At 46.6% G+C, this 26634-nt stretch overlaps 1 protein-coding gene and 1 long non-coding RNA gene across 6 annotated transcripts in view; one reads left to right on the forward strand and one right to left on the reverse strand.

Annotated features, from left to right (window-relative positions):
- Positions 1-3481, reverse strand: LOC119032556. Its single transcript, XR_005078939.1, has 4 exons — positions 3099-3481; positions 1808-1900; positions 583-705; positions 1-275 (listed from the first exon to the last, which is right to left on the reverse strand). It is a non-coding gene; the product is annotated as an uncharacterized LOC119032556 (long non-coding RNA).
- eps8a (epidermal growth factor receptor pathway substrate 8a) overlaps positions 2059-26634 on the forward strand; it is a 27115-nt gene continuing 2539 nt past the window's right edge. The window contains exons 1-20 of one of the 5 annotated variants that reach the window (XM_037121726.1): positions 2059-2458; positions 13422-13638; positions 15796-15880; positions 17633-17694; positions 18544-18611; positions 19694-19855; positions 20464-20613; positions 20932-21014; positions 21101-21237; positions 21530-21603; positions 21852-21975; positions 22203-22291; positions 22417-22491; positions 22841-22989; positions 23226-23409; positions 23493-23611; positions 24078-24186; positions 24913-25053; positions 25962-26208; positions 26340-26529. In XM_037121726.1, coding sequence (XP_036977621.1) covers positions 15819-15880; positions 17633-17694; positions 18544-18611; positions 19694-19855; positions 20464-20613; positions 20932-21014; positions 21101-21237; positions 21530-21603; positions 21852-21975; positions 22203-22291; positions 22417-22491; positions 22841-22989; positions 23226-23409; positions 23493-23611; positions 24078-24186; positions 24913-25053; positions 25962-26208; positions 26340-26529 — 2225 coding nt within the window. In that variant the 5' untranslated portion in view covers positions 2059-2458; positions 13422-13638; positions 15796-15818. Of the gene's footprint in view, positions 2459-3461; positions 3598-6895; positions 7007-13421; positions 13639-15795; positions 15881-17632; positions 17695-18543; positions 18612-19693; positions 19856-20463; positions 20614-20931; positions 21015-21100; positions 21238-21529; positions 21604-21851; positions 21976-22202; positions 22292-22416; positions 22492-22840; positions 22990-23225; positions 23410-23492; positions 23612-24077; positions 24187-24912; positions 25054-25961; positions 26209-26339; positions 26530-26634 lie in introns of those variants that run through there. The other 4 variants (XM_037121724.1, XM_037121728.1, XM_037121725.1 and 1 more) reach the window with 4 other exon arrangements.

Here is a 26634-nt window from a genome sequence, read left to right on the forward strand (position 1 = left end):
TCCATCCATCCATCCATCCATCATCCATTCATCATCCATCCATCATCCTATCCATCCATCCATCATCCATTCATCCATCCATCCATCCATCCATCTTCCTCCGTGTTATCCAGGGCCGGGTTGCGGGGGCAGCTGTCTGAGCTGGGACTCCCAGACTTCCCTCTTCCTGGCCTCAGACTCGGAGGTTCTGATTCTCATCCCAGCTGCTTCACACTCGGCTGCAAAATGCAGAACGTTTCTGCTGTTTTACTGCAGCAGATGTTTCATGTGGAGATCTGAGAGAGGATTGATTTATTATCAATAATCTAAAATCGTTGATCAGATAAAATAAACACAGATTCAGCTCTGCTAATACTTTACCACAATAACAGACAACAATAATAATAATGATATTGATATATGATATATTTTACATGATTGAACATTTTCAGGAAACAAAGACACATAAACAAAATAAACAAATCAACACTGAGATCAGAGGTTTTCTCTGGACATGAAGCTGATGTAATCTAACCTGTAATGTAACTAGTAACTAAAGTACTTTGAACTAGATGTACTCAGTCCTGCAGGGGGCGTCCTCACCTGCACACTGACTGTTTACACAGCGGCAGCAGGGTTGTGTTCCCTCAGTGCCGACTGGAAGGTGTCATGTTTTACTACTTCGACTGTCAAAGGTGAGAGACTGATCCAGGTGAGACACTTCACCTGCATCAGACACAGAACACAGTCTGACTCCAGCTGCTTGGTGAACTCTCCACATGTTCACCTGACTGACAGGAAATAAACAATGTGAAACTTAACCGGAAAGTTCCAGTAACACATTTATATACATTAGTATTTGTACACTGTGACAGTACAGAAGCACGTTTCTGCCAGCTGTAATAAAAATAAAGTAAAATAAATTTAACGTAAACTCAATGAAAACAAAGATTCTCGTAATAAGTCATGATAGTTAAAGGTCAGAATTATGAGATTAAATGAGAAGAAAGATGGGGCGCTGCTTAGCTGGGTTGGTAGCATGTGTGACCCACCTGCCGAGGCTCTATGGCAAGACGTCTTATCATTTAATAGCTAGACTGGATATGTATTGCAGATATCTGTAATTCAGTTCTTCCTAGTCAAAAAGAACATTTCAGATATCCACAATGACATTCTTCCTTGGACAAATGACGTCACTTTTGCCATTCATGTGTATTGGGCTTTCAGTTGCAGATGTCCACAATTACATTCTGGATATCTGCAACTGAATACTTACTAGGAAAAACTCCCATTTCAGATATCTTCAATCCAGTTGTTACTAGTCATAATTTTCATGTCAGATATCCTTAATGAAAAACTATTCCAGATATCCAGAATGTAATTTCGAATATCCAAAAATACATTGTGACTAGTAAAAATGTCGTCATGGATATCCACAGTGTATTTACAGATGTCCACAACTGCATTTTTACTGGTCATAATACAGATTGTGGATATTCGTAATGACATTTTTACTAGTCACAATGTATTTTTGGATATTCAAAATTACAAAGTTATGCATTTTGGATATCTGATATGAAAATTATGACTCGTAACAATTGGACTGACGATATCTGATATGGGAGTTTTTCCTAGCCACTTATACTTTTTAAGGATTTTTAGATATCTTCAATTTAGTTTTGACTAGTACAATCAAAGTTGTAGATATCTTGAACTAACATTTCTACTGGTAAGAATGTTATTGCGGATATCTTTAATTACCATTCTGACTAGTGAGAATACAATTTTGACATGGAGAAATGCTGTTATGGCTCTAAAATGTAATTACAGAGAGGAGTGTGGTTCCATTAAATGTTAAAACGTCCTGCCATCGAGGTTCTGCAGCAGACCCGGGTTCAACGTCCCGGTCCGGGTCCCTCTGCTGAAAAAAAAAAAAAGAAAGGAGAAAGATGATATATTATTGAACTTTGAGTTTTTATCATCTTACATTTTAACTTATCTGGGCAAATTGTATCACGATTATGACACCATGGAGAGAGTGTGTTTATGTGTGTGTTTATGTGTGTGTTTATGTGTGTTGGAGACGTAAAGGGGCGTATCCAGTCGAGGGGGCGTGTCCAGGGGCAGCTGGTCCTCCTGTCAGTCAGTACTGAGGGATCACAGCCGCGGAGCGTCCGGCAGGTTACTGCTGCTCCACAACTCAGAGTCAAGTGTAGTTCAGCCTGGTGTGTGTGTGTCGGTGTGTGTCCGCGGCTCGGCCCGGTGTGTGTCAGTGTGTGTCCGCGGCTCGGCCCGGTGTGTGTCAGTGTGTGTCCGCGGCTCGGCCCGGTGTGTGTCGGTGTGTGTCCGCGGCTCGGCCCGGTGTTTGTCGGTGTGTGTCCGCGGCTCGGGCACAGAGTGTTGGAGGAGCCGGTGAACAGCGCGGAGCGGAGACGCGCGGTGACTGGTGCCATGTTTGTGTAACGGCGGCCAGCTGCAGGTAAGCTGCTCTGATGACCCTCCTCAGCTTCATCTCCACCTCCACCTCCACCTCCACACCTATGACCGGTTCGTCCTAACGGTCAGCAGCAGATGTAGAACCGGGCCGAGGCAACTCGATCCGCCCGGCGGCTCCGCGGAGGGACAAGTGGCCCTTCGGTCATGTAAGCGGCGAGCAGCCGCACCAGACAGCAGAGGAAAATATACATTTAAATGACTCTGTTGGTAATTTCGGGCAAACATACACGAAATAATATAATTTAACAAAGAGTCAAACTCGCATCTTGACTTCGGCTTATATTATCCACACACGAATCCATCATACTGACAGAAATTCTACTTTGACCAGCACTTCTGCTCTTCTTTCTCACGTCCTCTCAGCGGATGGTCGGTACGTGGTGACAGGTGGTATCTGGTAAGCTGAAATTGTCTAGAGTCTAAAGTGGATCATATTCAGGCCGAAGGTACGAACCGGTCCCTAAATGGTTCCTCAAATCGAGTCCAGGTCCCATAAAGTAATACTGAGAATCTGCCTCGAGTTCTCCTTAAATCGACAGAATTGTGAATGGGGTTTGGCGCAGTGAGACGGAGACAGGTTAAGTGCAGCTCTGCAATTCGTCAGTGGAAAATAAAAAATGTACCGGGATGAAAGACGAGCCGGGCCGCAGGTGTGTGACAGGCAGCCGGGCAGCAGGCGGCCTGAACCCGGCGGTGTGTCTGCGGCTGCTCGGTGTGTCGGAGCCCTTTGTTTGGCTTGAATGGATCCTGGTCTGAATGGATCCTGGTCTGAATGGATCCTGGTCTCCAGGGCCGACAGATATCACGGCCCCTCATTGTTCCAGCGGGGGTGACCGGAAGGTCTCCGTTAATCTCCTGTAGGCTCTGACAGCTCGGCCTCACCTGGTTTTAGCGGGAAAACACTCTGTTTAATTTTCTGCATGGTGTGAATATTGAGTGTCACAGTTAAAGTGTTCCTGAGGGTCAGAGGTCAGCTCATCAGTTCCCTGCTGTGACCTCAGCAGCACTTCACTGGTGTGAGAGGGGAGCTGCTCTCAGGTGAGGTCACCTGATCAGGTCATGGGTTTCATATCATTATATGACGTCACTGCTGTTGTCGCTGGTGTTAAAGGCTTGTGACAGGTAAGTGACGTCATCCTCAAAAGCTGTTTACCAAAACACACAGGAGAAATAACTGTCACCACAACCACATACAGTGATGTTAGCTTGCTGTTACCTCACTGTTAGCTCGCTGTTAGCTTGATGTTAGCTCGCTGTTAGCTCGCTGTTAGCTTGATGTTAGCTCGCTGTTAGCTTGATGTTAGCTCGCTGTTAGCCGTCTGATGGCTGTTTTTTCTGGAGGTCAAAGGTCGTCAGGCTCTTAGAAAACCACATTTGCTGATGCTGAACACTTGGAGGACCTTTGAGCCGAGTGTTGTGTAATCTGAGCTGCTTTCAGCCCATTTGAGGAGGTTTTTCCCGTGTGGGTCAGATAGTGGAGGATTAAAGTCCACAGCTGGTCCTGGATCTGTTGCTCTTCATGGGAAACGTCCCTCCGGCTGCCGTCCTCCTGAGACACTCTATTTCTGGATGTTTCCCGGCTCTCAGAGTTTCTGCTGATGGAGGAAGTTTACTGATCCAGCATATCTGGAGGGAAAACACTGGACTCTCAGAGCAGAGCAGGAGTCGAGCTGCTTCTGGTGATTTATTCTGAAGTGTTGTTGTGTTCACAGCTGCATGTTTATGTTGAGGGACGTCATCACATCCTGCACAGAAATCAATCTGAATGTTATTAAAATCATGAGACGGGCTGGTCCTCATCAGGACAACAATCATTTATGTAGCGAGCAGCTCGTCAGGACCGATTTGTGTTAGTTACCAGGTGGCGACATCTTGTGGCTGCAGTAATTAATACAGCAGCAAAGGAAGAAGTCAGGAGAAGTCGTCCAGTCTGAAACCAAAAGTCAACAATGGATTTCTATGTTTGTACATCAGTAGATCTGCTCATAGCATTTTCTAACTCTTCTTTAGAAGGAAGAGTTTGAAATATTCAGCAAAAATAAAACTGTAATCATCCTTCAGTGATTCAACAAGAAACTACAGAAGAGAGAAACTCAGTTTGTCAGTTTGGTTCAGTTCCTCTGATCTGTGCAGAGTGAACCCTCCTCACTGGTGCCAGTCAGCTGATCGTCAGTTCTTCGGTAATTCTCTATAAGATATAAATAAATATATAAAGATGTTTTGCTGTCGCTGACTGTAACCGGGCGTCTCCTGTGTGTGTGTGTGTGGTCTGTTGCCGTGGTGACGGGCTGATGTAACCGTACCTGCCAGGTGCTGCTGTGATGTGCAGGAGGAGCCCGTGTGGGATTATGGGACAGAAACAGGAAACTGGAGCTGATGAGTTTCTCCAGGAGTCGAGTTTCAGAGCAGAAGACAGTTCAGTGATTTCACAGTGGGAGAGGCAGGAGGGCTGATCTGATCAATACAGATCAATACAATTTGATCTGTTATCTGACTGTCAGCAGAATGCACAGTGTGTCAGAATGACATCAGATCAGCTTTGATTAAGATCAGATAACAAGCTGGTGCAGATGTCTATTGTTATTATTCCACTTCTGGAGCCAGTTAGTGTCTCATGATGTCAGACTGACACACAAGTTATCTGACTGATAATCAATAATCACTTCATCTGAACTGTGGAGCTCTCGCCTGTCGCTGTCAGCAACCGACCCAACAGAATCCATCCTGAGGCCACAGCGTGGACCAGCTGTAATATCAGCCTGATCAGGTGGTGTTCAGGTGTTCAGGTGGTGCTGAGGTTGAAATCTGCTGTGAAGGACTTTTAAAGGCAGCAGGTTTTTAATGTTTGACCTCTGATGTTTGTTCACTGGGTGCAGTTTCATATTAATCGAGCTGAGCAGACTGTTTGTTAATCCTGTGTGTGTGTGTGTGTGTGTGTGTTCTAATCCTTCACTCTGAGTTTTTATTTTTTCTGTCTTAAAGAAAGAACAAACTGACAATCACAACTGAAGCTTAAATCACAAGTCCTGTGTTTGCTATATATATATATATATTTATCTATATATGATATATATTTTTTATTCATTTCATTATTTTGCCGTGATACTATTGGAGCTTTATCGCTGATGCATTAATGTGTCAGCTGTATTTATCATTATTTAAATACCACACTGACCTTCTGATATTCAGAGTCTGTCAGAAACGTTGTATTAATGTTCCAACATGTGGCAGCATGTCTGTACCAGCCTGTCTGCTTCTGTGGCTAAAGTGCTAAAGTCTTACCTGCCAACATTGATCAGTTGTTTGAACACACTGTTTACACTGATTTCACCATTTACACTCCATTTATGAAAGAAGAAACATGTTATTGATCTGAACATGTCACATGTTACAAAGACACTAAACAGGAACAATATAGGCGACTTCTTTGTCCCCGTGGAGAAAGTCCCCAGACTCCCTTAACAAATGTGTCAGTTTAGTGAGTTGTTGAGTTGGAGACACTTTATAAACTCTGTGAAACTCTGTCTCTGACTCATTCTGCATTATTTGGACCTTCTTGTTAATTCAGCAAATGTTCTACATGAACTTCTTTCTGTCTTTGAGTAGAAACATGGAGTCTGTTTGTCTCATACAGAGCAGGAAGTGACATCACATCAGGTTAATATCAGCTGTGAAGGGACAGACTGAGAGCTGTCCACCTGTAATCAGATTACTCTGGGTGGATGCTGACACCAGGAGTGAACAGCCTCATTGTCTCGGTCTGATTGGGTTTGAAGAGGTCCGTTAAAACGGATCAGGACAAAGGTCACCAGTGACGGTCCAGCAGCAGATAGATGATCAGACTGACATGTGTCCTGATCAATAACAGTGACTTCCTGTCATCAGCTGAGGCTCTGTGTGTTTCTGCTCCCTGTAGATCACTGAGGTTCAGTGTAATTAAATCTGGATTATCAGATTATCAAAGATTAATGTTGAAGAATTCTGATGAAGATTAACAGCTGTTTGGATCTCTGACACGTTTCTCACTTTGTGTTCATTGATTTTCTGTTCAAGCAGAATCTGAAGCATCAGGAGCTGATTGATCAGTTACTGAAGGCCGTTAAGTGATCAGTTACAGTAACTGACGTCCATCAGGTGGTCAGTTTGTCTTCATCACCTGGTGTTTGCTCTCCGTACACACAGTAACTGACAGTGGAAATACTCGAGTAAATGTACTCAGTTACATGTCACAGTGATCGTAGTAGCTGAGGATTACAGCAGGCCGCCTCCTGCTGAGGAGCTTTAAGTCGTGTGGGTGTTTTCTCTGCCGTCAGCCACCTGTCAGCTGCTGTACAGGCCCCGCCCCCCGCCCCTCCTCCACCTGTCCATAATGAGTCATTAATTAGAGGCTTAGACTCCTCAACAACAAGCTGCTGCAGCAAATCCAGGTCCTGCAGAGACCTGGATCCTCAGTAATCTGTCGCAGATGAAACCCAAAGTCTTTACCTGACACACTGCAGAGACGCTGCTCACCTGTGGACGCTTCGTGCAGGTAAGATCGCTGCGGCTTCTTCTGTGGCTGCTGAACCGGTTCAGGCTCAGAACCAAACAGGACTTCAGAACAGGAGGTGTGCAGTGACTTCCTGTGCAGTGTCACATCAGAGTGTCTTCAGGCGTCGCTGTTGTGAAAGTGGGTCAGGACCCTCCAGAGGAAGACGGTCCGGTTAGAGAGTGCTCGGTCCGGTCTGCTTTAAGTTCACATCCAAAGCTTTTATTGTGAAACATCTGCAGGAAATGTACGCAGAGGAGTGGAGCTTTTATTGTTCGATGAAAACAAAAAGATTTGGATCATTTTTAAATATTGTGGGAGGCGATTCTGAAACTGTCTGCCTCGACTCAGCAGCAGGTGGTGTGACAGAAATTAGAATGATTTCCATTCTTAATTGTAAATCGACGATGATGAGCTTTCAGTTTCAATCATCAGCCTGCAGCTAGCTTAGCATTAGCCTGCAGCGTCTCTTCCAGACTCTTCTCCTGTGTGATGAGAAGATCAGCTGGTCCCAGAGGAAACTCTGACAGCGTCGGACATGTTGGTTCATTTTCTCCTTCAGAGATCCTTTATTGATGTGTTTGTGAGGAGGGTTCACTCTGCACAGATCAGAGGAACTGAACTTTGTGACAAAGTGAGTTTCTCTCTTCTGTAGTTTGTTGACTCACTAACAGCTGATTGTTGTTGATTTTGGCTGAATATCATTTGATTTGTCTTGAAGCCTCCAGGAGGAAGTCGAGCTGCTGCTGCTGTAACATCTTTGTAAAGATGTTTGTCAGGACAGAAACAGCTGACCTGTGTGCGAGTGTAACGATGGCAGAACCGTCAGCGGCAGGAAAAGTGTTATAATGATAAATCACATGAAGCTTCAGGCAGGTTGTTTGAGTGTAAATAGTTGTTCAGGTGTTTGTGTGTCAGCAGTCCAGGTCGATCTGTCGTCGACGTCCTTTGGCTCGACTCCAAACTGGACTGGAGTTATTTTTAGTTTTACAGCCTCGTTGTTGGATCAGACTGTGAACTGATCTGGTGTCTGGCTTCGTGCCGACCGTCTGTAGTAACGAGCACTTTACAACACAATAGATCACCGAGAAGTGAAACTCTTTGTCTTTATGGTCTCTGTGTTCAAACAGTGTTTATAGAGTCTGTTCTTCTTCTTCTTCTTCTTCTTCTGCTCCTCCTCCTCCTCCTCCTCTTCTACTGGGTTTGTGCATCAAACTGTCCACGAACGACTCGACCTTTGTTCTTCATGTTCAGTTTTGTTCTCACACACAGAAACATCCACACATTTACTCTGTGATGGTGCGTTTCATTTGGTCGCCTGTCGCTGCCTCCGTGAACACCACTAAATGTTTCCTGAATAAAACTTTAAAACTTCAGCTCCAGATCACTGCTGCAGTCAGGCTGATCGACAGGACTGAACATAAATCACCTTTTCAGTCCCACAAGTTACAAACTAATCTCTGAGCTCCGCTCCCATCAGTAAACGGCTCCGGATCAGAACCTGATGGGACTCCAGGAGGTCTGGTTCTGGTCTAGACTCCAGTCTGCTCTGAGCAGCTGCTAATTTATTTGCTTCATTAAGCAAATGTGTGTAAATCTCTTTCTTCATGCACATGATTCAGATCTGTAAGATGCAGTTTGATATGAAGATGATTCAGCGGTCCTTCTTCTCATCTCACTGATGAAGACGTATAGAAGCTGTTTGTGACTCTCAGCAGTTTCAGGATTATTATTATTATTATTATTGTTGTTGTTGTTATTATTATTATTATTATTATTATTATTATTATTATTATTATTATTATTATTATTAGCCTTCCTGGACTTTCGGTCGCTGTTGGACTTCCTCCCACAGACGAACTCTCTCACGGAGCCGCTGGCGTTCAGACGGCCGGTCACACTGTGATCATGTGTTGATGATTCCGCTGCCACAGCTGCTGGATTAAAGTCGATAGCGGCTGCTGATGAGTATGGATTAATCACAGCCAGCGGTGAAGAAATCCGGCTGCCAGCAGCTGAACTGACCTCATGATGGTTCATCATGGCTGAATGAATCTTAAAGGAGCAGGCTGCTGTGTTTAGCTTAGCTTAGCTTAGCTTAGCACAAAGACTGGAAACAGAGGGAAGTCCCATGAAGAGAGGAAAGACTCCACGTTTGTCTGACCCTTATGTTCCTCGTGGTCACTCGGGTTCTGATGGTTCTCTGTGGTGGTACAGCTCGGCCCGATCAGACAGAAGCCAGGAGCAGAAAAGTGCCATCATCCAGGCCAGCTCCTGGACCAGTCGGTGGTTCTCATGATCTCCCTTTAGAACCAAAGCGGTTCAGATGCTGGTTCTGAACCGGTGCCTGCTCTGGAACCAGGTCTTTGGCTGCTGGAGCCTTGTGGGTCACCACAGGAACGACTAGCTGGAGGGGAAAAAGATTTCCCTCTGACAGAAGTTTCTATTTGTGGCGTCAGCAGTGGTCCAGTTTAATGGACCGGCCTCGTGCTCAGTGATGCCTCTGGACTGTTCCGCTGGTTCAGAACGGATCAGAGCCCGACAGTGAAACGAGTCTTTTCAGGGGGTTTGTGTATAAAAAAGGATTCGGGCCCTCTGACAATTTGGCCTCTACACGTCACATCAGCTCCTGAACCCAGCGCTGCTCGGGCCGGGCCGGGCTGGTACAGTAACGTGTCCTCTGTGTACAGTATGTAGGTTACAGCTCCCCGCAGAGCGCTGTGGCCTCGATCCAGTCGGAGAGTCAGAGGACAATTAATCAGTCCTCAGAGCAGAACCTGCTCTCATTCCCTCACGCTCATTAGCACAGAGCTCACATGGTTCATACGATCATTATATCGGGTCAGAACAGAGGCTGTGCGTCTGTACAGGGACGACTCCAAGATGTTCAGATGTGCTGATCCAAAGCTTAAATCATCAGCTGACTGATGAGCCGGTGTAGGAACAAAGTCCTCGAGCACACGACCACAAAAGTGCAGGTGATGGTTCTGTTCTGTTAACTGACCCGGTGAGTTCAGATGCACAGAACCAGAGCCCAGGAGCGAGCTCAGCTGAATGGACTGCAGCCATCATTCATGTTGCTCTGATCCAAGTCAAAATGTCTTCGGTGGAAGCTGTTTAATATTCGATAGAGTGGAAATAAAATGTTGCGTGTGACAGCAAACATCTGATATCAGCTGACAGATAGTCTCAGATTACACTCGTTAACAGAGAATAAAGAAATCAGAGAATCTTTAAATTCATATTTCAGAATAAAAGTGAGAAAACAATGAAATTATTACAGTCAGACCTTTGAGATTAAATAAAAAAATCTGAGAATATATTCACAACTTTTTGTAATTATTCTGGGATTAAAGTCGACATCCTGAGATTAAAGAAAATAATATTTGTATTGAAGTGAATGAAGTGCAGTCAGAACCCTGTGTTCAAGAGGAAGGTAGGGATTAGGTGTGTGTGTGTGTGTGTGTGTGTGTGTGTGTGTGTGTGTGTGTGTGTGTGTGTGTGTGTGTGTGTGTGTGTGTGTGTGTGTGTGTGTGTGTGTGTGTGTGTGTGCGTGCGTGTGTGTGTGAGTGTGTGTGTGTGTGTGAGTGATGTAAATCTTCTGACAATCCTCTTTCCTGTCCTCTGTGCGATGCCGACAGACTCTCAGCTGTTTGTTTCTCGTCAGGTTCACTTTCAGTCTGAAAACATCAGAAACATTCAGGATGTTGTCGTAGTTCTGCCGGCCAATCAGGAGAGCCGATTAATTTTATGTGTTTAAAACCAAACACTCAGTTCTCACCTTGAGTCAGTTTCATCCTCGCATCAGAACACACACACACAGTACGACGACCTTTCTTCCTGGGACTACTTTCTGTGGCGGATGTACGTGTTCCTCATGTGTAGTTCTGTGTTGGGTTGGTTAACAGGACAGACGTCCGTCCATGAGTAGTTCTGCATTATGTGTATTTCAGACATCACAGATAAATAACGCAGTCGTATGGGTGAGACTGTGTTGTCTGACCTTCTAATGAGCGCCTGAATGCACCATCAGGAGGGATTCACAGTGAAAGCAGAACCAGACCTGACCCGGGCTGTTGGTGCCGCTGTTAGCAACGCAGCTACAGAGAGAATCCCAGTTTGATCTACAGACCCTGACCTGAGCTCTGTGAACAGTCAGAGTAAAACAAATAAATAACTAAATAACAGGGGGCTTTTATTGTGAAGGAGTTAGAGGAAGTGAAACATGTTTAACTGCATTAGCGGAGCTGCTTCGTTAGCGGTGATTCTGAAGCCTCTCAGCTGTTGCTGTCAGCTGTGAACACGATTTATTGGACTGACGCATGTTTGTGTGTAAACACCATAAAACACACAACACGTCGTCGTATCAGAACACAGAACAGGTAGTTTTTCCTTGATAATAAACACACCTGTTCCTCAAACATCACTCTGCCTCACCTGACTTCCTCCTTTGCTCCCGTCAGCTGAACAGTCGCTCGTCTCCACTGACGTCACTGACGTGATGTGTGGAGAAATATCAAAGATTAAATGTGTTGATTTGTGTGTGAGCTGTTTGTAGTCTCGTTCTGTACAGTCATCAGGAACATGAAGACATATAAAGTGTGTTTATCTTCACATCTAACAGGAGGAACAGGTCGATCTTCCTCCCTGTGACCTGAGACGAGTGATTTGTGGAGGAAACAGCAGCAGGATCAATGATTTGTTGAACAGAAGAAGAAGAATCAGTTTCCATCAGCTTCAGTTTGATCTTTAATTTGATTAAATGTTCAGTTTTCAGAATAAAACTCAGTTTGGCTCCTCAGGCCGTCACAGAGTTCCTCATCAGTGACTCATTTGAAGTGTGTTTGAACATCAGTTAGACTTTAACACTGTGATTAAACAGTCTGTGTTTGTTCGGTTTGTTCTGCTCTCATCAATCAGGAACATTAACTAACCAGGAAGTGTTTTCTTTTTCCTCCTGAACGTGATGCAGAGCTTTAATGTTGCAGCTCGGTGGGTTCAGTGCAGCAGGAGAGAGCAGAACCGAGCCCTGAGGTTTCACTGGACTGACTCTGAGAAAAGGTTCATCCCAGTCTGGTCTTGATGTTGTGGTCTGTGGAGGTTAAGATAATAATGTTTTGTAACTTCAGTTTCGAGTGTACGTGACGTCCTTCATACGTTGGTAAAATTAAAATAATTCACAGCTGACTTCTGTATTCAGACGTCCTCTGAGTCAAAGTCCTGTTTGCTCATTTAGAAACGTGTTCACAGCCTCGTTAAAGACCGTCAACACTTTGTGGTGCTCGCTGATGTGTTTATTCAGCTCAGGTTAACCACAGATTTGTATCAAGTATTAAAAACAGCTGACTTGGAGACATACGGTGCTTCTTGTCTTCTCTGTGGAAACAATAGTATTAAACTTAATTAAAATGTCTTTGTGTTGAACCGTCAGCTGCTCCGGCTCACTGTGTTTGAGGTGGTTCTGCTCCGTTTCATCCACGTCTGGATGGAGTGAACGAAGGATGCAGACTCGTCCTCGTCCTCCTCTGTGTGCTTTGTCTCCTGACTTCCTCCTTTGCTGCCGTAATAAATCTTACGTCCACTAGAGGTCACCGCCTGATCAGACAGCTGAACACGGCTGTTTTCCTGCTGGCTGAGGAGATGACACGCAGACTTTACCTGCTGCACATCGACTCCTCTCTGCAGGTTGGAGGTGATGAAAAGCAGCAGTCGGTTCTGGTTCAGTCCTGCAGCTCCTCTGTGTCCTCTGCTGAGGTGAAGCACGTCACAGGACCTGATGTTTACCTGGTTACATATTAAACTACAGCCTGACAGAGTCAACACAGCGGCCGGCTGCACTCGGAGCTGCAGACGGTGGAGGCCTGCGTCACCATGGAAACACCTCACAGCAGACGGCGTTTCAACAGCCAATCAGAGAGGTGCAAGTGTGCCGCTAACACACAGGAGGTGTTGGAGCATAAAACGCAGACGACTTCATGAAATATCAGCAGATGAAATTTGAAACTGACAGCAGACGTCAAGAGGACGATGGAAGAGTCGACGTGTCCAAGCATCAACACAGACGGGAGGAGATATGAAACCAACTGACGAGCTTTCTTTCTTCAAGTTGTTTCGTTTCAGCACAAAATGTCCTCACGTGTCAAACTGCAGCTGTGAAAAACACCATGAGACATGTTTGTTCAAAGATCATCTGAGCCAGCCGGTCGGTCGGTTGATTGATTGATTGATTGGTTGGTTGGTTGGTTTGATTGATCGTTGGTTGGTTGGTATGTGAGCAGCCGCCACACCTGGATGGAGGAGGAGTCAGAACAGACTCCGTTAACTTTTGGTGTTGATCCAGATTAAGACGTCAACTTCTCCTCACTGTCTTCACTCAGTCTCCGTTGATCAGAAGTTATGTGTCTCTGCTTGTTTACAGATTCAGTCGTGTAGGGAGGATCGGTCTCGTCGAGGATTCTGATTGGCGTTCATAGCAGCCAATGGCGTGAGAACTAGAGGAGCTCCATGTGAACACAGCTGATGAAGTGATGGGCGCTGGCTACAGCCTGCTCACGGTTTGAAGCTGGATCAGGTTGTTTTTAGTTGGAACTGGATCAAGCAGACGTGAGCACACACGTCTTTGTCTTTTAATGACAGTGAGTGTGTATTTTTGGCATATATTGTTAAATAGTGGCACAATATGACAGCAGACGTGTTGGAAAATGGTTGAAGTGGCTGATTTAATTGTGATGAAGATGATGATGATGATGATGATGTGATGATGCCGGGTTCATCTTCATCCTCTCCAGTTTGCAGTGGGATCCTGTTATTGACTCAGCTGTTCCTGTTAACTGTGTGTCCAGATGTTTTTTCTTCTTCTGTGAGATAAACGTTGACTCCCTGCAGGCTGCGGTGAAACAGGAAGTGGTTGTCAGTGTACCGATGGCGTCTCCTCCCAGGACAAACACAGATAAGGAGCTGAGAGCTGATCGCTGGATCAACAGGAACACAGCCGTCTATCTGTGACCTTTGACCTCCAACGTGTGAACTGTGTTCCTGTAAATCATTGTCAGGACGCAGCTGTGACATCAGCACTCTGACATTCAGTGACATCATCAGGAAGGGGGCGGGGCTCGGTGTGTGTCAGTAGCTTGTGATGAATGTGATTGGAGGACAAACGGCTAACGAGTCACCTGCAGAAGGCTAAGAGTGTTTTATTTTGAAAGGTCAGGTGGGAGGAAAGATCACTGAAGCTAAGCTAAAGGCTAACAGAACAAACATCCTGGTGGTTTCCTGATCCCACAGGGTGTCTGCAGCTGTGCTCACGTCCTCTAAACATACGCAGATGTTTCTCCTTCCCACTCTTCTTGAATCGTGGTCATACGTACATACAGTTTCAGTTTCTGTCTGTTTACCTCCCGCCCTTCAGCTTTCGGTTGTGTTGCACTTTCACATGTCAAACATGAGTTTATGCTTTTGGCTACACAGCAGTCTAAATGTTCTGGCTTCACTGGCTTAATTCATTTAACTCGCTCTATGTCCCGCCCACAACCCCGTCTGATTGGTTACACGTCAGCAGTGACAGCCTGTCATCGTTACTCGTACAGCTGATGTGACAGTAACTGATCTAATAACTCTGATGACATCATCGGATCAGATTCTGAGGAGTGTGTGGGCTCCTTCCTCCCTCAGCGAGGCCGCGCAGGTCCCCCCCCCCCCCCCGAGGCCTCCACTCCTGCCTGCTGCTGTTGTCATGGATACAGAGTCCAAAATGGATTCCTGAGTCCCAGCTGAATAAAACATGGAGTCCTGGGAAAAGTAATCACACGTGGCTGCACTGTACATACAGGAGCGCGCACACACACACACACACACACACACACACACACACACACACACACACACACACACACTCATAAATCACCTCGGGGAGTCTTTTGTGTGGAGGTCTTTTAATTTGAGCCTGGATGTGACATTTCCCTGCTGCTCTGCTGAAGGTTTTAATGATTTGTTAATGAGAGTGCTCCGTGTCGACTCTCTGCAGACCGACTCTCTGACGACAGGCTGAACTCTGCGGTGAGTGTTCGCAGGTTTAAAGCCGGTAACACGGATCCTGCTGACAGTAATGAGATGGACGGAACAATAACAGATATACATGATGGTGATTTTGGCCTGTTGCAACACAAACTGCAGCAAATAGACTCAAAGTGTGGAGTCGTTCAGTCCCTCAAGTCCATTCAGCAAGAAACTACATCAGCTACAGTCCACGAACAAACATGCTAACAAACACGCTAACAAACACGCTAACAAACATGCTTACAAACCATCCGTGTGTTTCAGTCGAGCATCAACATCATCTCCTCTTTTTCCCAAGTGTCCAGTAGATCCATCTCAGTCACAGATTCAGTTCAGAACACAGTGATCAATATTCAATAGATCCATCACCTCCGTACACCAGAGATCCTAAGATGGCCGCCACTTGATTGACAGCTCATTTGAGCAGATATGAGATTCTATGCCCACCCTGGAGACTACAACAGCTAATGAGTGATGATGTAGACAAGTGACCCACTCTCTATTCTTCCTCCTTTCTGCTGAGCCAATCACACACCAGCCTCCAGATGATTGATGCATCATGCAGCCAATGAGAGTTCAGATCCAGTAATATATATAGTTTATATCAGTTTTTAAAGCCTGAACTTGGAAATGATCGACCCAATGTGTCGTCCAGTAGGTACAGCTCATCTGCAGATGACGATGATGGTGATGATGGTGATGGTGATGATGATGATGTTCTGTGTGTTCTGTTGCAGCTGACTGTCCACTGTGAAGCAGGATGAACGGGTATGAAACTCCGGCGCTGGCCTCCGGGATCTTCGGCTCCTACTCACAGATCAAGTCAGTACCACTCGTCTGTTCTCCTGTTAGCGCCGCTGCTCAATGTTAGCATCCTGACACCTAATAGATAACTTTGGTTGTTTGTTGATATGTCATTACTTATATAATTAAGCTATTTTAATTGAGTTTTAAAGGATTCTCTAATTGTTTAAGGCTCTTATCAGTTAAAAACCTGCAGCTCTATTAAAACTCTCAATGAATTTTCACTGAACTGGAACATCTAAGTGGATCTTCATGAATTTAAAGGTGAACTGTTGAGATTTTCTTCCCTTAATTGAACCTTAAAGTACGAAAAGGAACAAAGTCAGGGAGGTTTTCAACCCTTTAAACTTCCAGGTGAAGTGAAGAATCATTGATGTTGTCATCAAGTAATTAAAACACACACTGGGTCAAATGAATGTTCTTTTTAGAAATGTAACATAAACTGAAGGCTCTTAAGCCTGAGTGTACCTGTGAGGAGGCATACAGGTGTTCTGTGGGACCTTGAGCTGGAAACAGTCTATGAGCTCCAACAGGAACGTTGTTCTCTAAGAAAACCTTGAATTAATATTTAATGTAAAGTGTAACTGAAGACGCTTCATGTCGACGCTCGCTCTGAAATAAACACAGCAGCTCCAGTTAAAGTCAGCGCACGAGCAGCAGCTGTCCCACACCAACACATCACACCTGAGCCTGACCCCTGAAACCTGAACCTGGTCCTCTCTGAGCCTGGTCCTCTCTGAGCCTGGTCCCGTCTGAACCTGGTCCTCTCTGAACCTGGTCCTCTCTGAGCCTGGTCCTCTCTGAGCCTGGTCCTCTCTGAGCCTGGTCCCGTCTGAACCTGGTCCTCTCTGAACCTGGTCCTCTCTGAACCTGGTCCCGTCTGAACCTGGTCCTCTCTGAACCTGGTCCTCTCTGAGCCTGGTCCTCTCTGAGCCTGGTCCTCTCTGAGCCTGGTCCCGTCTGAACCTGGTCCCGTCTGAACCTGGTCCCGTCTGAACCTGGTCCCGTCTGAACCTGGTCCCCTCTGAGCCTGGTCCCGTCTGAACCTGGTCCCCTCTGAGCCTGGTCCCGTCTGAACCTGGTCCCGTCTGAACCTGGTCCCCTCTGAACCTGGTCCCGTCTGAACCTGGTCCCGTCTGAACCTGGTCCCCTCTGAACCTGGTCCCCTCTGAGCCTGGTCCCGTCTGAACCTGGTCCCGTCTGAACCTGGTCCCGTCTGAACCTGGTCCCCTCTGAACCTGGTCCCGTCTGAACCTGGTCCCCTCCCTACAGTGTGAACTGCTGAAACAACCCTTGCAGCTTTAGCTTAGCTTCAGTGTGTTAGCATGACATCATGTTAATGAGGACGCGGTCGCCCTGCTGTTAAATATTAATGATGTCATCAGTGACATCAGAGTGTCATCAGAGTCCAGCGGTGCCGGAGCAGACCACAGCTGTTCTGCTGTCAGTTTAACAGGAAACATCCGGTCCTCACAGGTCCAGAGAGGGCGAGTGAGGCTGGTGGTCTGAGGTCAGACAGGGAGTGACACCAACATTTAAACCTGGTTCAGAGTCTAAACCTGAGAGACAGACATGATGATGATGATGATGATGATGATGATGTTGTCACACCTGTCGCTCTCTCCTCACTCTGTTTCTCTGTGGCTGGTGTAAAGCATCAGTGTTGCCATGGTGAGAGGTGTCAGCCAATCAGAGCTGAGAGTCCGACCCTCAGTGTCAGTATATCAGAGTAGACTGATGTCCTCCTCACTAACTGTCTCTGTCTCTCAGCGGCCATGACTCCTCGGAGCCTCCCAGCAGTAAAGCCAAGTCTGGTGCCAAAGCTCTGTACGGTGAGTCCATGTGTGGTTCTGATGCTCTGCACTGATGTTCCTTGTCCTCCTGAGATGAATTGTTCTGATCCAGTCAGTCCGATATCGCGAGTGTGAGACCCACTCTTCTCCTCTTCATGTGTTTCCTCTCGTTGATCTTCATCAACAGGATCAGAAGAGATTTATTTCCTCCGCTCGTCGTCCAAACAGAAAAAGAAAAGTCGAAGTGAGACGATCGTGTGTGTGTGTGTGTGTGTGTGTGTGTGTGTGTGTGTGTGTGTCTGTGTGTGTCTGTGTGTGTGTGTGTGTGTGTGTGTTTTATCACCTGGCTCTTATTTTTTTTTCTTTTTCCTGTAAACTAAATTTTGTTGTCAGAAATTAAACTGGACATTTGAAGTTAAGTCCAGATTTTATTTTCTGGAACAGGAAGTAAAAAGTGTAAATAAATCCAGAAACACAGTCATTTTTCATCTTTGGATAAACTTAAACACGGCAGGGAATTACAAGATGAAGGTTCATCTTTAAAATGATGTCATGGTTTAGTTTCTGTCACGTAATGAACAGGAAGTGAAACAGAACTATAAAAATAAGAGCCACGTTGTAAAAGTGTTGATTCTTCTGTGAGTTGGACCGACATGTGGGACTCACCGAGCTGCTTCTCTCTTAAAACTTTTATTTATTGTGTTTTTATACTTTTAGTGTGTGTGTGTGTTTAATATTTCCCATGAAACCTTCAGTGAGCTTCACGTCAGGACTTCGGACTCGGAGGACGAGTTCTGACCCGCAGCTCCTCTCTGAGCAGCACCACATCATCCAAACCAGAGCCATGAAATCCATCAATCAGCTGATCCGCTTTTATTTTCTCCTCAGAACAAAGAAAACATTTCACCAAGACGAGCATCAACAGCCTGACGGACACGTCGCAGTATCATGTGGAGGTGAGATGGTTAATAACTCATCATCAGATATATTACTGCCTTCACTAATGTATCCCAGCATATTAATAGAATTCAAAGACTATTAAAGTTAAAGGTAGAATCAGTAGGATTTGTCCCAGCTGTTCCTGAACGCACCACAAAGACAGTTGATTGTTGAGTCTCATTCCCAGGACGTCAAATAGACACATGTTGGGTTGGTAAAGCGTCCCGAGCAGCAACAAAGAGAGAAAATCAGAAACTCTCTGCAGATACGAGACACTAACACGCCTTTTCTCCACATTCCAGCCTCCCTCTCTGTCTGTTTACGGCTTCTTACGGCTTTTACGTCTTTGTCTCGTCTCGCTGCGTCTGATTGGTCCACATCAGTCTGCTGATGTTGGGAAATAACAAGAATCCAGAATTCAGCTCAGATGCATCAAACTAAAGTAACGAGGCTGTTGTGAAGCTGTGAGGAGGAGAAAGTTCAGGTGTAGAGAGGAGAAGTCACACAGAGACTCAGATACATGAAACATGAACTGAAGGAGAGTAACTAAGTATTTGTACTTGATTACTGAACACACCTTCATCTCCGAAAGAAAATGTAAATATCACAGCAGCATTCAGACCCTCTACACCATCTACCAATCACAGAGCTTCCTCACATCTTTTTTTACCTAGCAACAATCCAACGTCAGCTCCTGATTGGTCCGAACAGCTTCTCTTCTCTTTCTCACTATTTTTCTGATTGAGATTGATTTTAATATTTTAATATTGAAACAACAATATTAATGTTAGGTTTTAATTTATTTTTGCAGTTAACAGCTGGAATCTATCAGAGTAAATCTTGCTTAATAACATGAAATAACTTTATTTATAAGGAGCTTTATTAACAGGGTTCACTAAGTGATTTGACTGACAGAGTAAAGGGAAGAAGATGATATAACAGAGAGACAGACTGAAGGCGCAGGAAGAAAAATAATTATCATGATAGAAAGTCAAAAGAGACGAGACGTCAGCTGTGATGATGATGATGATGATGATGATGATGATATCTTTAGACTGAGCTGCCGTCATGTCTCCATGTCTCTGTTCTGGATCTTCAGCACCTGACCACGTTCGTGTTGGACCGTAAAGACGGGATGATCACGGTGGAGGACGGAGTGAGACGTCTCCGCCTGCTGGACGCCAAAGGGAAGGTGTGGACTCAGGAGATGTTGCTGCAGGTGGAGGAGAAGACGGTGAGCCTCATCGACCAGGAGACCAAGGTGAGGACGTGACGGAGCTGTGAGGTCACACAGCACTGTGAGGTCACACAGAGCTGTGAGGTCATACAGAGCTGTGAGGTCACACAGAGCTGTGAGGTCATACAGAGCTGTGAGGTCACACAGAGCTGTGAGGTCATACAGAGCTGTGAGGTCACACAGAGCTGTGAGGTCATACAGAGCTGTGAGGTCATACAGAGCTGTGAGGTCACACAGAGCTGTGAGGTCATACAGAGCTGTGAGGTCACACAGAGCTGTGAGGTCACACAGAGCTGTGAGGTCACACAGAGCTGTGAGGTCATACAGAGCTGTGAGGTCACAGAGCTGTGAGGTCATACAGAGCTGTGAGGTCATACAGAGCTGTGAGGTCACACAGAGCTGTGAGGTCATAGAGCTGTGAGGTCATAAAGTCTGTTAAAATTAAAAATCGATCGACTTGTTATTGAGATACAAAGCATCAGTTTGTTCTGATAAAATGTTAACATGTTCCAAACGGAGCAGCTGATGTTCCTCATCTATAAAAGGTCCAAACAGGATAAAGTCCTTGACCTGGTCTCGACCCAGTCTCGACCCGTCAGCACTCGGTGCTCAGGGTGTTCTTGTGTTTTCAGAATGAGCTGGAGAACTTCCCGGTCGGGACGATCCAGCACTGCCAAGCTGTGATGAACGTCTGCAGCTACGACTCCATCTTGGCTCTGGTGTGTAAGGACTCGGGTCAGACCAAACCGGACCTGCACCTGTTCCAGTGTGACGACATCAAGGTAAGCAGCCTGCGATTGGTCCGTTCAGATATGATCTCTTCTGTCTCGCCGCCTGTTCTGACTGTATCCAGCTGCAGGTAACCATGGCAACAGAGGTGACGTCACAAATCGGCACTTTCCAGGGTCCTGGAACATTTTCCAACTGTCACAGGAAGCTCTAAGTAACATTTTCCAGGACCTTTAGGTCCTCCAGCCTCCATGACTTCCTCGTGTTAGTTTAGATTTGTGATGATATGTGTAAGATATCTAACCATGATGAATGTCAGCAGACCAATCAGAGAGCTTCATGTGTGGACTGAGCTGTTGATGTTTTCTCAGGCGACTCTGATCCACGCCGACATCGAGAGCGCCGTGAGCGACGCCAGAGGAGGGAAAGTGAAGAAGAGACCGGAGACGCTCAAGTAAGAACCAATCAGCCGCAGCTCTCGCAGCTCCTGTCAGCATGCCGACAGCTGATTGGCTGATCCGTCTGTCCGTCTGTCTGCAGGATGATCCTGAAGAGTGACGGGATCATCCCCCCTCCCCCCGCCGCCCCCGCCCCCGAGCCACCGGCGGCGCCCAATCAGGTGGACGTGAAGAGTCGAGCGGCCGCCTGGTCGGCCTGGACCAATGAGCAGCAAGACTGTGAGTGATGTCACAAATCCAGCCAATCAGGATTCACATCAGATGAATAAAGACTTCAATCTATTTCTGATTATTGATTATTGATTTAAAGCTCCTTAGTTTGTTAATTTGATTTGTTATCAAGATGAAACAGCTGAAACATTGATCTGATTGTTGATGAAGATGATTATCAGATGAGTGATTGATGTGTGTTCAGTCTTCGTCTCGACTCTCTGGTCCCGTATCATCAGTCTAACTACAGATGTGATTGATTATCATACTGATTATTGGTTATTGATTGCTGTGTGAGCAGATGAGAAGCAGAGACAGCTGTCGGAGGAGGACGGGCCGGTGGAGATGACTGCAGTCCGAGTGGACCGAGACGTGGTGAGTCCAGTCTGTGACTGACCTGGGAGCAGCTGGTGTTTGAGCCCGAGGTCGTCACAGTTAATCTGATGAAGTTTGATTTGAACGTCAGCAGAGTTCAGAAGCTTTGAGGAAAATCTGGTTACATAAAGAAAAGATGATGAAAAGATGAGGAGCGCTCAGAGCCGCGTGTGTTTGGGTTTGATCGTTCATGTTAGAGATGAACCCGGAGGCAGAACCTTCTCTGAACCAGACTTTTATTTTGGCAGCAAATCCTGAACCACATCCTGGACGACATCGAGTTCTTCGTCACCAAACTTCAGAAGGCAGCCGAGGCCTTCACCGAGCTGTCCAAGAGGAAGAAGGCCAAGAAGGGCAAAAAAGGTCCAGGAGGTGAGGAGGGTTCTGACCCGTTCACAGGGAACCTGCAACATGTCCGACGTCTGTTCACTGACACGAACACACACACAGTCTCACAGGAAGTGACATCACACACGTATTCAAACAGAACCTCTACTGGATCAGAACATTCAGACAGACAGTGACTCTCCTTCCTTCCTAAATGAATCATATCTATAAATGTCTTGTTGTGTTTGAACTTCCTGTCTCTTCACCACCAGAGGGCGTCCTGACGCTGCGGTCCAAACCTCCGGGCGAGGACGAGTTCGTCGACTGTCTGCAGAAGTTCAAACACGCCTTCAACCAGCTGGTAGGAGCGGCAAAGTAATCTGATTACAGGAGTCAGTGTTGTACTGTGAGCTTGTGTTCAGAGTGTGTGTGTGTGTGTGTGTGTGTGTGTGTGTGTGTGTGTGTGTGTGTGTGTGTGACCCACAGGGGAAACTGAAGGACCACATCCAGAACCCCAGCGCCGTGGACCTGCTGCACTTCCTGTTCTCTCCCCTCAGGATGGTCAGTGACGCGTCCTTCTTCCTGTTTGTTAAAATTATTTGTCTGCAGCTCAGATTCACATTGTCCTCCATCTGTCCTCCACCTGTCCTCCACCTGTCCTCCCCCTCCACCTGTCCTCCACCTGTCCTCCACCTGTCCTCCACCTCCACCTGTCCTCCACCTGTCCTCCACCTGTCCTCCACCTCCACCTGTCCTCCACCTGTCCTCCCCCTCCACCTGTTCTCCACCTGTCCTCCACCTGTCCTCCACCTCCACCTTTCCTCCACCTGTCCTCCACCTGTCCTCCACCTGTCCTCCCCCTCCACCTGTCCTCCACCTGTCCTCCACCTTTCCTCCACCTGTCCTCCAGGTGATCCAGGCGTCTGGCAGTGTGGACCTGGCTCGCAGCGTCGTGGTTCCTCTGTTGACCACAGAGGCCATCGACTTCCTGCACGCCTCGGGGACGGCGGAGGAGAGACACCTGTGGGTCACACTGGGAGACGGCTGGACCAAGTGCAGGTGAGATGGTGGCGGGGTCCGACACCGCGAGGCTCTGTGGGAGGTTCAGCAGCACCAGGATTCATGTTTTGATCCCAGCTGCTGAACAGGTCCACATATCGTCCTCAGCTAGAACCCTTGTGGACGTGTTCTGGTCGTGTTAGCCTGGTCCAACTGAGAGTTCTGCTTCTTAATACGTAACCACGGAGACAACATGATGACTCGGCTGGTGTGTGTGTGTGTGTGTGTGTGTGTAGGTTGGAGTGGCCGAGGGATCACTACTTCCCTCCGTGTGTTCTGAGGTTTCGTGACGGTTGGGAGCCGCCGGTGTTGCCAGCAGCGGAGCCGTCCAGAGAGCAGGATCTGACCCAGCTGGCCGAGAGTCTCGCCACCGCCGAGATCCTCAGACGAGAGGAGATGATGATGCGGCTGGCTCAGGAGGTTCGTGGCCGTCCGTCACACATTAACGTCCCCCAGGAACAAGAGTCCGGCGGGTGACTGACTTCCTGTTTGTGTTTGTGCAGTCGGCGGTGCAGAAGTTCCCTCCTGCAGACGGGTACGCCTTCAACACCTCCTGCCCACGCATGCAGATCCTGGATCAGGACGCGGCCATGGCTGCTTTTAAACACGCCGTCAGCCGCCGGTAACCACGAGGTCACATGACGCCCTGGAGAACTGATCCCTGACCTGCTCTTTACTGCTGCTGATCTGTGGAGACGTGACTCATTCATCAGTAACTCAAACGTTTCACCTGGTGTTACATTTAAACTACAAAACAAACTGAATGAACAATTATTATTAATATTTCATTGTGTTTTTGGTGTTTATTCATTATTTTATTGCTGAATGAGTCATTTCTCTCCTCTGACTCTGTTGGTGTATAATTATTATAATTATTCTTCATTCTGGGTGAAACTTCCTTCAGACTGAACGTCTCTGATCTGTCGGGACGCTTCTCCTCGGCTGTGATGTCGTTAACGTGTCGTAGCTTCAACATGCAGCGACAGCGTGTGTGTGTGTGTGTGTGTGTGTGTGTGACAGTATCAGATATCTGTTCCTCTTGTAGTTATTGATAACTCCTGACGCTGTGATTGGTTGACACGCTGCAGGAGTTTTGATGACAGCAGAGGCCCGTCGACGCTGTTTGCCAAATCTAAATATGACTTTGTGGCGAGAAACAACACGGAGCTGTCGGTGCTGAAGGACGAGGTCGTCGAGGTAAACTCAACCATCTTTCTCTCATTAACTTCTCAAGATAAAAATATCAGATTATTGAAATGTATTTTAAGACTTTTCTTGACGAGCCACAAACCAAACGAAAGCTTCCAAACAAAACTTGATGTATTTCACACTTGAGTTTGATCTTTACAGAGTTCTAAAGTTTGACTTTAAGTTTTTAAAAAACACCAAGAAAATCCAAAGAAGTATTTATAAAGTGATTCACAATATTTAAATATATGTATTATTACTTGTTATTTTTACAAACATTTTACACATGTTGAGTTTTTGAGGCAGAATCTGATGAAAGTTTGATGTTTTGAGCAACATATAAAAAAAAATAAATGATTCTTAAAAAAACAAAATCCACCTCAGATAACTTTTATCAGCTCATGATCATTATCATGTGTGCCGACTTCAGATAGAAGATCAGAATCTGACTTGTCCAGGTACAGAACCCCTCAGAACCCCTCAGAACCACACTCATGTTCTCAAAGACAAGTAGAACCAGTCAGATGATTCTTCACAAACATTATTAATATCATTTGTGGCTCAACAAAACAAACTGTAAATCAAAGAGTCTTCTACAATCTGACTGGATTAATGAGATAATATTTCTGATCAGTATTGATCATCAGTTCACCTGATAACACACAAAAACAGCTTGTAGCAGGACCAACAAGCAGAACCAACACTGACGGTCCGGTCCGGTTGTTGGTCTGTCAGGTTCTGGACGACAGGAAGCAGTGGTGGAAGGTCCGTAACGGCTGCGGGGCGTCGGGCTACGTGCCAAACAACATCCTGGAGATCACCAAGGCGGTGGACATCACCGGCAGAGGAGAGCCCATCTACAGCCACACCATACAGGTAGGACACCTGGAGTCCTGATGACATCACCAACAGCTCATGACATCACGTCTCACCTCCGCTCATGTCTCCATTCTTCATTATTTAAGCTTATGATGCCAAAGAAGGAGTTTGAGTTGTTCAAGGTAGGACGAGTGTGACGAGTGCTAACGAGTGCTAACGAGTGCTAACGAGTGCTAACGAGTGCCTCTAGTCTCCTGTAGTGAACCTTCACTGAGAACCTTAAAGGAACAGTCGACTCAGCACAAACACATTCACCTGTTTCCTGCATTAAAATCTATTTTCACACCTGGTCATAATGACACACAACATGCAGCTAGGCTAGCAGTTCCCCTCTGCTTCCAGTGTTTGTGCTAAGCTAGGCTAAACATGTCGTAGAATGTTTGTATGCTTCAGTCCACGACCACATCACGACATGTTACCACCAGTGTTCGCTAACACGACATCATACTGATTATAACGGGTGTTTTGTGGGCTGCTTCCTGAGCTGAAGTTATCCACCTTGTTTATCATGCTAGCTAGATTGTAGCTATACTGACTAGCAGTTCCCCTCTGCGCCCAGTGTTTGTGCTAAGCTAGGCTAACACATCTTGGATATCAAACTCGCAGCCTGTACGACGGCTGACAGATTGGACACGACTGTTCCTTTAAGAGTCTGTCTTCAGAGTGATCTTGGTGTTCAGCTCCAGATGAATCCGTTGGTTCAGTTCCTGCAGTGATCAGAACATTTTGTTTCATCTCCACCATCTGTTATGTTTTATGTTTCATTCCACGTCTCCAGCAATTACTGGGAGAGCTGAACGAGGTAAACGACAAACAGACCACACGACTTTCACATGGAGCACGTTTTCTGTTGGCGTCTCAGTCTGAACCTTCAGACAGTCACTGTGAATCCTGTCCTCTGTCAGAAACAGACCACCAGGACTGACTACGTCTCCAGTAAACCGGTAGTGACTCAGATGCCTCCGGCTCCCACGCCGCCCCCTCCGGCCCCCGCCAGGCTTCCCACGCCGCCGCTGCCTCCTCCTGCCCCCGAGCCCGCCAAGCCGGCCGCCAGCAGCAGCACGGTGAACCGCCAGGACAGCGTCACGTCCAGCGACAACGGCAGCGTCGCCATGAGGGACCACAGCAACCAGAGGCCGGCGCCCTTCAACCGTGAGTCCAGTCAAACGTTCTGATCTGTAGTGACGGCGGTCAGTCAAATCAGTTATATTCTGGGATGACTTCCTCTTACTAGCCCCAGATGTAATTCATGTCATTGATGGGTTTTCATTGGGCCCCTGCAGGCAGGAAGTCCAACATGGAGGAGGTCCAGGACGAGCTGATGCACAGACTGACGTTGGGTCGCAGCGCTCAGAAGAAGTTTCAGGTTCCGTCTCGCAGCGGCAGCAGCAACCAGCCGTCCGTCAGCATCACCTACGACTCGTCACCTGACGACGTCCGAGCCTGGCTGGAGGCCAAAGGCTTCAGTCCAGTGTGAGTGTCAGAACACGGCCCGAACCTGCGACCCGTCAAACACCTGGAACCACAAACACCTGACTTGACTTGGGACCGGGACAGACTTGTCCTCATTTTGGGTTT

Source organism: Acanthopagrus latus, chromosome 14 (assembly GCF_904848185.1).
Source record: "Acanthopagrus latus isolate v.2019 chromosome 14, fAcaLat1.1, whole genome shotgun sequence".
Classification (NCBI taxonomy): domain Eukaryota; kingdom Metazoa; phylum Chordata; class Actinopteri; order Spariformes; family Sparidae; genus Acanthopagrus; species Acanthopagrus latus.